General features: G+C 43.2%; 1 protein-coding gene across 3 annotated transcripts in view; it reads right to left on the bottom strand.

Annotated features, from left to right (window-relative positions):
• LOC137374715 (neural cell adhesion molecule 2-like) overlaps positions 1-12,187 on the bottom strand; it is a 1,514,570-nt gene extending 1,502,383 nt beyond the window's left edge. For all 3 annotated transcript variants that reach the window (XM_068041260.1, XM_068041261.1, XM_068041262.1), the window contains exon 1: positions 12,067-12,187. In XM_068041260.1, coding sequence (XP_067897361.1) covers positions 12,067-12,118 — 52 coding nt within the window. In that variant the 5' untranslated portion in view covers positions 12,119-12,187. The remainder of the gene's footprint in view (positions 1-12,066) is intronic.
• Between the last annotated feature and the right edge of the window lie 256 nt (positions 12,188-12,443).

Below are 12,443 nucleotides of genomic sequence, written 5' to 3'. Positions count from 1 at the left end.
CTTTGTCCTTCCAATCACCATCTGTTAATATGCAAGTGTCTTTTCCAGCCACAACTGATCTGTTTAACAAGTCCTTTCTTCACTCCAGTAACAGTATAAAATCAATATTCATGACAACATTAATATGCCTCATTCTTGGCAGGTGGGGCCTAGCATGACACTATTTCTATATTTGTGCTAACAATTCATCCATCTTGTTTTGAATGCTGCATGCATTCAGACAAACAGCCTTTACCATTTTTCCTGCTCTGACCTTATCTGCTGGTGCACTTAAGTTTGTATACTCTGTTCCAGTTATGCTCTGGTTATCATAATTCATTTCACTACCTTACACTCTTGCTTTGTCCTTTCTCGTTAACTTTATTAATTAACCCTCACCCGAATCCTCACGCCTACTCTTTAGTTTAAAGCCCTCTCTACAGTCCAGTTATACAATTCACCAGGACACTGTTCCCAATGGTACAGTTTCCTCTTTCCCCAGTACTGGTGCCAGTGCCCCATGAATTGAAACCCATTTCTCCCACACCAATCTTTGAGCCATGCATTCAACTCTCTGATCTTACTTACCCTATACCAATTTGCTGATGGCTCTGGCAGTAATCCAGAGATTACCAACTTTGTGGTTCTGCTTTTTTTTTTTAAATTTAGCCCCTACTGCTCATACTCCTTCAGCAGGACCTCTTTCTTAGTCCTGCCTATGTCGTTGTTATCCACTTTGACCACGATAACTGGGTCCTTCCGCTCCTAGTCCAAGCTCCTCTCCATCCCCAAGGAGATGTGTTTAACCCTGGCAATGGACAGGTAACACAGCCTTTGGGTCTCACTCTCTTGGCTGCAGAGAACAATATCTGTCTCCCTAACTATATTACTACATTCCTTTTATCTCATCCCACTAGAATGGCCCCCTGCACCATGGTGCTGTGATCAGTTTGCTCATCCTCTCTGCAGTCCCTGCTTTCATCCAAACAAGTTGCATGAACCTTCAATCTGTTGGACAGGTGCAAAGACTGAGGGGCCTCCATTGCTATCTTCTAGATCCCCATACCTGCCTCAACCATCCCTGAGGACTGATCAAATCTGAATTACCTAGCCCAAAGACTGTGACTCCCTCCAGGAACAAAGTGTCCAGGTAGCTTTCCCCCTCCCTGATGCATCGCAGTGTCCAAATCCTGGACTCCAGCTCATCAACCCTGAGCCGAAATTCCTCGAGCTGCAGATACTTACTACGGATGTGATTGTAGTGGATCACCCCAGTGTTGATCAGCTCCCACATGCTACAGCTGCAACACATCACCTGCCCTGCCATCTTTATTCTATTTTATTTAACTAATTAGTTTTCAAGTTTAGAAATACTGAATTTGTAGTTATATTAACTAGTTTAAGATATTAAGCTATAAATTTATGACACTATTTATAGCTCCCCAGTACCAGTTTAAACTGCCCCATTTTAAAAAGGGAAAAAAAGAACTTAAAACTCCCCAACCAATCACCTAAATAATGCCTCTGGGCTTCAGCTCTCACTGTCTCTGGCTCCCTCTCTTGGATCACTGCTTGTTCAATAAAAGACCAGAACAGCAGCTCCTCCCTCCCTGTACTGAATTTGTGCACTTACCCAAATTCCTGAATTAAGTATTCTGTCGCACAGCACTTAGTTAAGCAGAACTTCATTCTACTTAATGTCTGGGCTTTGGTTTCGATCCAGCCCAACCTAATATAATGACAGACTCCAGTCCTTGCTGCAGGATCCTATTAGGAAATCTCATTAGGAGTTTAAACCCAATGGGCAAAGGGTCATGTCGCAAAACTCCCCATAAGTGAGTAGGAGTCAGCAATCTCACTTAGAGACCACAGGGATAGCTGGTATCACATTAAAGTAGGTGGTACTTGGCTTAACTAATAACTTTCTGGGGAGTAATTAATCCAAACACTGAGTACTGCAAGTGGAATAGTGTTACATTTTTCCAATATTGATTTAACAACTACAATTGTTTATATAGCACCTTATATAGCAGAGGAGTTGGCTGGAGCACAGGAGGTGCTTTGCAGTAGGGAGCTTCTCTCTCACTCTTTTTGATAGAATTTTGCTTTGATTACCTTGACCGAGATTGCATCAGGCCTCAGCCGCAAAGAACGCTCTCTCAAAATAGCAGTAAACATGACAATATTTCCTTAATAATACATATGACGAGACAATCACAAAGAACAGAAAAAGGAAACTTGTAAAATAAGCACAGGAATTTTAAGGCCTTCCTGTCTAACCAAATATTGAGAGAGAAATAATCAACACTGTAGCTTAGATTTGCAGCACAAAAGACAGAACCGCACAACAATCTTCAACAAATGTCTGAGGTTGGAGAAAGGCAAGTGAATTTTCTGTTGAAAAGATTATTTATCATTTGACCTAAGTTAGCTCAATATGAATAAAATCAAGTGCAGTGATGGAGTGACGATGGGCGCATCAACACTTAAGGGGTCATTTTAACTGGGTGATGTCGTAAAATGAGTGATATCAAGGCTGGAATTTTATGTGGTGGTGAAGGTCCTGCCCACTGCCTTCAAATTTGTTGGGGGGGGGTAGAGGGGGGGGCGAGCCCACCTCCATCAGCCCTGGAAGCCACGCAGCAATTTTGCCTCCAAGATCTGCCGGCCAATTAGTGGCCGGTAGCTCCTCAGACCCAGCAGTGCCACTGGGAGCAGTAGCCACTGCTGGGACGACACCAGCAAGAAGAGGACCGTGGACGTTGGCCTCCATAAAGGTGAGTGGGGTTTCGGGCCTTGCTGGGGACAATCGTCTGGGACCCGCAAGGGAGGCGGGGGTCATTCAGGAGGGCATGGGGGGGGGGGGGGGGGTGCGGTTTGGGAATTGCTTCAATGGTGGCGGCTTATGCTGCTGTGGCGGACCCTCTGTGGGGCACAGGGTGTCCTATGAGGAGCCCCCCCCAACCCCCAGGCCTGCAAGGAGGCGGCCTGGTATTACCTGGCCACCACTGGTAATATACCAGTTGCAGTAGGAGGAGGCCCTTAAGTGGCAAGTAATTGAGGGCTTCAATTAGCCTGGAGCGGGTGGGCTGTTTTCAACCTCCCCCACTGCTGGTAAAATGGCAACAGGTGTGGGTAGACAACGGGAACAGCAACCCCACCTCCCACTCGATTTCATGCTCCAGCCCACTCCTGGCCGGGGTGTAATTTGGGGGGCAGCGGGGGGGGGGGGGAAAGGGGGAGAATGTGCTTAAAATTCCGGCTCAAGTTAGCTGCCTATATACATCACAAGATCTTCCTTTACATTGAATTCAATGGAAGAAGGGGAACTGGGAAAGAGGATAAGAACAAAAAGAAATCCAGTGAGGTGTATAATGGGCATCTAATTTAATATCACCCAAAGTTAAAATGACCCCTCACAGTGATCAATTCTCATCATTACTCCATACCATCCCAACTTGAACCACTCCAGTCAGGGAGCCAGTGCTTTTCCAAGAAGGGATGAGTGGAAAAATAATTAGGATAGCTAAATGAAATGTGAGTGGAGACATTGTCTTTTTGCGCATCCTACAAGCTGGATATAGATGGTAATTACAGAGGAGACAGGAGGTTGGCTACAAACTTACTCCTTCAAAAAGGACGTAGGAGTCTGGCAGACTGAATACAAAAAAAAACCTTAAAAAAGTACACATGATATATTAGTGAATGATTATACATGGTCATCACATTTAATACATCCCAAATGTATCGTAAATGGAACCATGAATGAAAATAATGTTATCACTGTGACTGTGTGTTGGAGGAGAAGCTAAAATTATCTCTTCAGGTACTGACTGATCACAAAAAGAGACTGTTGTGCAAATTGTGTTTTGTCCGGTCATCTCTTCACTGACAAACACTGTTGTGCTATCAAGAAACAGAGCTGGAAAACACTTTCATGACAGAGCTGCAATAAGGAAAGCTCAGCCAAGGATAACGATTTCATTATGGACTCTTGGGCAAGCCTCCCTCTTGTCCTGTTACTAATAACATGTGCTGCCACTATCTACACTGCATGACAAAGCTTTCAAAGCTATTTTTTCTCTCCCCCTCCCCCCACCCACCCCCCCCAACCACCATCCCTTCCCCTCCAGTCAGCTGTATAGTTTGAGTTACATTACTCTATTTGTCCTGACTTCAGTAGCGCTCATGCCAACTGTAAAAAGGGAAACAGTCAAGTAATTTCCTTTCCACCCCCCAACCCCTGCCAAGTTTGCAGCACTGCTTCTATTCAACCACCATAAAGCTTATAACAGCAACCTCGTAATGACATGTCTAATATTTTCTCTTCATCCTCACTGTCTCTTCACATTGAGATTAGGCTCAATGGGGCACTACTACTAAAGGCAGCTCTTCAACTCAGACTTGCAACGAAATCTGTCAAGAGTACAAATTGCTCTTATTCTCCCCCACCCTGTCCAAAAGTGCATGTGAAATTCTAATGCAATTGCCTTTGTTCTTTTCTCCCGCAGATAGGAAAGTAACGTAACCACATTGAGGTGAGTCCTGGTTGTACCAGAATGATAATCAACGATTACCCCAGCCCACCATTGGATCATACATGGATGCCAATACAACACAGGCAACAGAAATAATGTAAAAACTTTCTAAAATTGCACCTTCCAGACTGAGTGTGGTTTGTTTTTTCCTATTACATGAGTATTCCAACATTAGAATATTTGCAGATTTAGTATGATCATCTGAGAAATGTTAAATCAATAACATCTCATCTGAAGAGACCAGGATATAATTATGCTTTGTACTCATACTATCTCAAAAGCTAAAATCAATAAAAGGAATTTCACCACCTGAAATGTCACCTATACAGTTTGCTTTATAAAGCTATTGTGATTTCCCCCACCCTGCAATTTTCCGCCCTTCTCTCTTGATGGTGATGACTCTTGTCAGTTCCTCAAGCAGCAGTGTTGACTTTCAGTACCTTTGTGCTTGCAGCACTATGTATGGAATCTGTGAGCACAGGCAACGAGTGTCAGTAGCAAAAACAAGAAATGCTGGATTCACTCAGCAGGTCTGGCAGCATCTGTGGAAAGAGAAGCAGAGTTAACGTTTCGGGTCAGTGACCCTTCTTCGGAGTGTCAGTAGGCCTTTCACGCACAGAGCAAGTGTCACTGCAGCTGACCCTGATCTTGTCCTCACCCAATATCCAAGCATGGACCTTTTCCAGCACCAGAGGGTTGGATGGTTCTCACTCTAATGTCTATACAGCTCAGAAAAAGAGGCCATCTAGCCCATTGTGCCTGTGCATTTTTGAAAGACCTATCCAATTAGATCCACTCCTCCTGCTCCCTTCCCACAGCCCTTTTCTACTTGTTTTTGAAGCAGAGATTTAAATTCCCTTTTGAACTCTTCTATTGAATCTGCTTCCAGCAACCTTTCAGGCAGTGCATTCCAAATCACAACAATTTGTTAATTAAAAATATTTTTGTTCTAATCTCCCTTTGGCTTTTTTGCCAAATGTGGTGAAAACCACACCTGCCAAAATGAAACATATTAATTTCGTCATATAGAACATTATTTTTGAACTGTTACTGGACTTGAAATAACTTGTTTAAAAAGACCACAACAGTGGCTGAAAACATGGCTGCACATTTGCATCTAAAGGACAGTTGCCTGAAGACGACAATGGGGGTGCCTCCCTGAATCAATTAGACAAATGGATTTTGATCAAGTGACATTGAATGTGTAAAAGCCAGCATTCCACCCCCCCCCCCCCCACCCCCCCACACTGAGAGTGTCTAGTCAGCTTGGCGGAAATTCACAAACCTCACCAGAGAGGTTATTCCAAATAAGGAGTTAGTCACATGACTAACCTGCTGGTAACCTGGGGTTTTTGGAATTGTGCCACACAAAAAGAACCAGAGACTGCAATTTGAATACCAAAGAGAAGGAAGGCCTCTCCCTGTCTCTCTCAAGCACAACTCCAGGGACCCACAGATGAAACTTAAGCCTCAAGACTGATGACCAGCAAAACAAGTTTGAAAGTGTGTACTGGGCCCCAGTGAGAACTGCAAGACTTAACTTCAATCAAAGACTTTACATCAAACCCAAAGCCAGTAACTGAACTCCAACTATTGCGTCAAACCCTTTCCCCTTTAATTCTTTCTCTTCCTCTGTCTCTATTTGTGTCTGTGTGTTTATCGCATTTGCATGCTATCCTGGTCGTGTCGTGTATTTTTAGTAGTTTTAACTGAATTAGAGTTTTAAGGTTAATAAACTTACACCTTTCTTGTTTAAATCTGAGAAAACCTGTCTGGTTAATTTCTTTGCCATTACAGTTAGAGAGCAGTGGGCAAGGACTCACCGAGAGGGAAGCTAAAACACGGTGTTTTAAAGCTTAAACCCTGTTACGGTGAAACTAGGAAAAGGCTGACAGGGAACCTGTAGACTCCTTTCTCACCTGGTCATAACACAATTATTTCCTGTGGGGTCATCCTTGGCCACCTCAGCAGTAAGTAAACACTTGACAGCAGGATGCCCACCTGACTTTTCAATTAGTAAATAGTGTACAAGAGGAGAGAAAAAAAAGGGAAGATGGCATTAGTTAAAGACATCTGTAAATAAAAGGGTGGTTCACACAATTCTTCCAGGAGTGTGTAATAACAGCGAGCATGTATTTATAGAAGCGTTACAAAACAATCTTTTATGGAATACTTGTACCAGGGAGGCGGAAATAGAAAACAAAAATGCTGAAAATCAGAAATATAAATAGAAACACTCAGCAAATTTGTACCCGACAGATGGGTTAATCGCTCAGCCTCTCTCTCCCTTGCCTCACTCACAGGCAAGTTAGTAAAGGCTCCATCACAACTTCATTCTAGAGACGGATCCCACTCCAACACATTGGCCTTTCTCACGCAGATCCGCAATTGACACGTGCAATTCCCGTTTCCACTTTACAGCAGTCAGTGACATGGTGAAGTGTGCGGTAGAGTGTGTCTGCTAAATGCACTTGTATCAGATGCGGTACCAAAATGTTTGCTGAAGCACATTGTCTAAATGAGAGTCTGATAAACGGAATATGTATGCGAATTATAGAATGCATAAACCTTTAATCATGGATAAATATTAATAGAATCTTTTTCATTTCAGTACAGATAACTTTATATGCACATAAAATTCTACGGATTCAAGCCAAGACTGAAACGATCGACAATCTGCTTTTCTCTATTGCAGATACTTCCTATAAATGCCACTGTCACACATTACTCCATTTAAAAAAAAGGCATCATTCAACTCACTGGACAGTTCCACAGGAAACCTGTGAACACTTTTAGATAAAGGGAGGCATATAAAGTACATATACAGTGCAGTCTGATTGTAAAATAGAGCACGGATATTATTTATTCATCATTCCATCAAATTCAGGTTGTTTCATTTTGCACACTGCGTTGAGGCATCCACATGTAACAAAGTGATTGGTGCAACTCAAGCTCCATTCGCCTAAACTCCTTTCGGGCCAATTTGAATCAGGTTAGTATGAAGTGGTCCCAAGTGAAGGGAGTAAAGAAATGGGTTGGTGCCCAGTGCAGGGAGATGGGGGGAAAATGAGAAGCTGGAGGAATGTGGAGAACATATGAAAAATATGCATGTTGCAAATTGGACTTTGACCTCCCATTAGGGGTTTTGTATTATCCATTTTCCCACAGCTAGAAACTCAACACATACTTGGATAAAAGTTCTGAGGGAGAAGAGGGGTGGGAAGGAATCTTTCCGCAGGCTATAAATGTAGAAGACTAACCTTTGCAGCTAAATTAGAAACGTGTTCTCAGACTGGGAACAGCGATTGGAGGAACTTTTCTTACTCGATCGATGATGTTGCTACCAGGCATTGGCCGAAAGGAATCACCCGTCCCCCGCCGCCCCCGTTACCAAATCATAAGATATTACTCTTGAAAAGTTGCAGAAGTGATCAACAATGATGACTGCCTACCAGCATCAGGAACTACGCAGTTTTATACAAGGTAATAAAACATCTCCAGCCCGCATGAACACATCTTGGGGATTCACACATTTGGAACATTGATACTCCTTTGTCATGTTGCAATATGGAACAGCGTCAATTCACAACGAGCTGCTATCGAATGTAAAGTGTTGAAATACCAGTTAGTATTAGTCACTAATGGGTCAGCCCAAGCAACAACGAATCCTACTTAAAGTATCTAAACGGATAATCCCAAAAAAGTGTGCGGCCGGCCTTATCCAATCAAAGAGATTGGCTTCTGGAGGCCTTTAAAGGGACCTGACAAGAACTAATGAATTTGGGAAATAGTACAAGCAAGCGGCATATTGTGACTCAACGTTTGGTCTTTAATGGTGGAATAGCGTCAGTGGGGAATGTACCATGAACCAAAATCAGAGGAGGAGAGGCTTCTGCAAAGATACATGATTTTTAAAAAAAGAAAGCCCATAAATAAAGCAACATTCTCTGCACATTTCTATTCACCTCTTTTGGGCAATAATAAAATTTAAAAAACACTTTAACTGAAGAAGACATTTAACATCCAGGTAAATTGCTACTTAGCAAAACTGTAGATTTCAAATATGTGCGTTCAAAGAGAGTTAACAGAACATCTTTAACCAGTTATTGAGGCAAAAAATTAAGTTTCATTGCGACATCTATAGTCAGTTGGAACATTCGCTTTCCCGATTAGGATTCCACTGTTACCATCTCCAATCCCAGACAAAACTGGTGTATGGCAGGAGTGGAATCACTGCTCGTGTTCCAGAAGTGCGGCAGCCACCGAGAAACCTCAGAAAAAACACAACACTCCGACTGAAGAAATATTTATTCACCAACACACTCCAGTTGCCTTACCTTCACAGCAATGTGTCGGTCACCTCCGGATTTACTGTTTACTTCAATTATATGTCACAATGAGAAACAACAGTCTGATAGTCTCTTATAGTTTAAACATCTGTGCGTGTGTGTGAATGTAATATTTATAGTTACTTTTCTGCAGCAGTTTTGATAGAAGCTGTTGGATTTTAACTCTTGTTCTCTCTCGTCAATGAGGCGGTTAAACAGTTCTGAAGGGACAAGTGACAACTCAAAAATATCAACAGGTCTATCAGAGACCTCAAACTCGATCCTTTTCCATCCGCCCAATGGGGACCCTAAACCCCTCGCCCAGTCCAGTGCCAACTTTCACAATTTCAGTCTCTCCCCTTGCTCCTCCTCTCCAATCCCACCACTATCTCAATTAATAAACTCAGCCCATGCCAAACCTCCCTTGGTCCCAATAGTTCCCATCATATCCGTAACTCCTCATCATTTGTGTCCATACCCACCACAGCTCAATCTCCTCTCTTTTTTCAGTCCTATGAAATCCCGCCAATCACAACTGTCAACCTCCATTCTATCCTCTTCAAATCCACATTCATCCAAACGCAGTCCTATTGCTGTTTGACCTTCGACCCCTCGTGGGTTGCAATCAATCCCATGCAACCATTATCCGCTGCATTCAGTTTTCAAGGAATTGGATCCCAGTGAAAGTAGTGGATTGCAAGCACTAAGTGGAACACCGCAACGCCATTTAATAATCCGTTAACTATTGTATTCTCGAAGAGGAAACAATGGAATAAGAAATTGCTAACTCCTCTTATTTGATGGAAGGAAATTAACTTGATGCTTGGCTGGTTTTTTTTTAGTGAAAATCGTTCCCTTGAGATGCGTAACACCAAATTACTAACTCTGTAAGGTAGTTCTGTGCTGTCACCGAGACGTGAACTGTGCATTACTGCCAACATCGCGTAATGTAACGCACCTAGTAAATAAACACTGTGTAAATGGGAGGAAGAGCACTCTGCTGTTGGTTGGTGGGGGAGGGGTATCTGTCTTGTCATTAATTATATTTGTAACTTTAGATTGTGCAATCGATATTAAGGATCAATCAGATAGAAAGGCTTTCACTAAGTGACATTTAAAATGACACTCTCCGAGCCACATAATCCTGGTGTGATTATTTAATAACATTGAAGGCGGCGATTGAGATGTAATAAACACTTCCACTCTCAGTTTGGGTAACAGATAACAAAATTGGAAGCAGCTCTTTGTTCCTTATAGGCGCACATGAGCACACATTCCTTGCGACATGACTCCCAATCCTCGAACTCCCGAAATGTCACTTCAGCTTCAGGTCTCACTGGCCAAGCCCAGTTGGGAAAGGGGGATAATGTGGGCGGCGGGGGGAGGGTGGGTCAGGGAGGGCGAAGACTGACTAACTCCAGATGAGTTGATACCTAGAATTGTGGACCATGGACAAACGATTTATGAATGGTGGGAGGGATGGGTTACAAACGGCCGTAGGTAAGCGCCTTTTCCCACATCCTACTGCTCATGTTTACCCGTCCAGTTCTCTACATCTTGTTATCTCGTTAAGCTCCCATTCCACGTTGATCTGGGCAATCTCACTGGTGCTATTGACTATTACCCCACTCCCAATACCATATCAAAGCGCAAGACATTCTCAATGCACTGTTACACAAATATTTACTGCTCACCTATTGGAGCAGGTTAACTTTCACATTCTGCTAACCCTGCAATAGCTGTCTCCATTCAGCTGCATTTTGGACCATTATTTACCCGCCTCCCCCAAGTTTCCCAGCTAATATTCCATCTCCTTCATTTCCGTCATCATTAAAAGAAATCAGGCAGCAGGACAAGTTTATTTTTGACAGAACTGTACTTAATAACCGCCACTTAACTATGAAGATCTTAATATAACAAGAACATTAGGATTAGCAGCATATTAAGAAAGGTGGGTGGAGGATGTCAGGAAAAAGGCCGATGGATTAGAAAGAAATGCGAACGGAGATTGTTCCAGTAATGAAATCTCCTGGGTGATAATCAACAGATCAAGGGACCGAGAGCAGTGAGCTGGAGATGGACAGGTCGTCTCGCAGTAAGTTAGCCCTTTCCTTCCAACACTGCCTTCTCAAGCTCACCCAAGTAGGATCAGCCCCTCGCATCGATTAATTCTTCCCTTGCACCAAGCGAGACCTGGACTAGAAGGCACGCTCGCACAAATAGTGAGGCCGAAGTACTTGTTATTTTTTTGTGACTGGAACACGGTAATGCGATATTGCAGCTCCGCATCGCCACCTGCCGCATCCAGCAGGACTCCGGGATTTGCTCAGCATTGTATATGCCACACTCGCATCCACTTCCAAAGATATCTCAGTTCAACTCAACTCTGCTTAAATGGATGCAAACAAGCACACACACACACACATACAGGGTGTCGAAACTTTCAGGCTCAAGATGACAATTAATTTAATTCCATTCCAAAATCAAATGATAGCTGAACTGTTAACACGCCCCGATTGCACAAAACATTTTGACAGCACCTTTGCTCAGTTCAGGTAAGGCGAGCGATGCATTTGGGCATCGTAATACTGCCAAACGACCACATTTACTAGCATGTCCCAATGCATTGTCAGCAGACTGCATCTCAATGATAAAAATCCAGCCTGGAACCGCGAAAAAATGTGAATGTAGTCGCCCCCAATCTCGGGAGGTGGACGGGGGTCCTGCCACTTCATTCCGGACACTCTCCAAGAAAAAAAGATTCAAAATTACACGCCATGTCCAAACTCTTTGGAATTCCCAATATGCAACAACCAGCGAACCATTTTAATGGACAATTTAATGAAAGTAACGGAGCGTTGGCTAAACAACAGGCTTTTTAAAATAAACATAAAACACAGAGGAAAGTTCAGGAAGCCCCAATCTAATGGTTCAGTCTTTCCCCAAATGAGGACTAAATACACCTTCAAATCTTTCAGTCCCTTCTCAAACAGCCGTCATCTGTCACAACACAACAGAACACTGACAACCGCTTTGCGAAAGGTGACGATACGGACGTGGCTTTAAATAGCAAAAGACTTGATTTCAAACAACTCTTCAATTTCCATTCTCTTCTGCAATCTGTCCCGACGCTCAGTCCCATTCTCTCACTGCAATGCAGTCAATGCTTCTATCTATTTATTTATTTATTCTTATTTCACATTATTTCACCCCCTTCCTACCTTCCCCGCTGCAGATAAGCAATCCGATTAGGTAGAGTGAGGCGAAGGTCATTTTTTCCGGAGCTCGTGTTGGTGAGCAGACAGTTCCCGGAGACTCGGAGAGAGCCGCTTGCTCTTTTGCCAGAGCGATCCCTGAAACTGGCGCTAAAACAGTGCCACACTGAACTATATTGCATGCCAACCCCTGCCAGAATATTCCTCCGCGGCGGGGCGGCGCATTGCCTCACACTCCGGCAGTCATCAGCCCACCACTCTTCACATAACATAAATAGCCTGATTTAGAGAGACACTGATAAAGAAATAGATAGGGATAGATAAATATAGAGATATAGATAGACAGAGATAGAGAGATGAAGATAGATAGATATGGAGAAATA

This window comes from Heterodontus francisci, chromosome 10 (genome assembly GCF_036365525.1).
Source record: "Heterodontus francisci isolate sHetFra1 chromosome 10, sHetFra1.hap1, whole genome shotgun sequence".
Classification (NCBI taxonomy): Eukaryota; Metazoa; Chordata; class Chondrichthyes; order Heterodontiformes; family Heterodontidae; genus Heterodontus; species Heterodontus francisci.
Note: the sequence above shows the minus strand (reverse complement) of the source record. Positions and strands in the feature narration are given on the sequence as shown.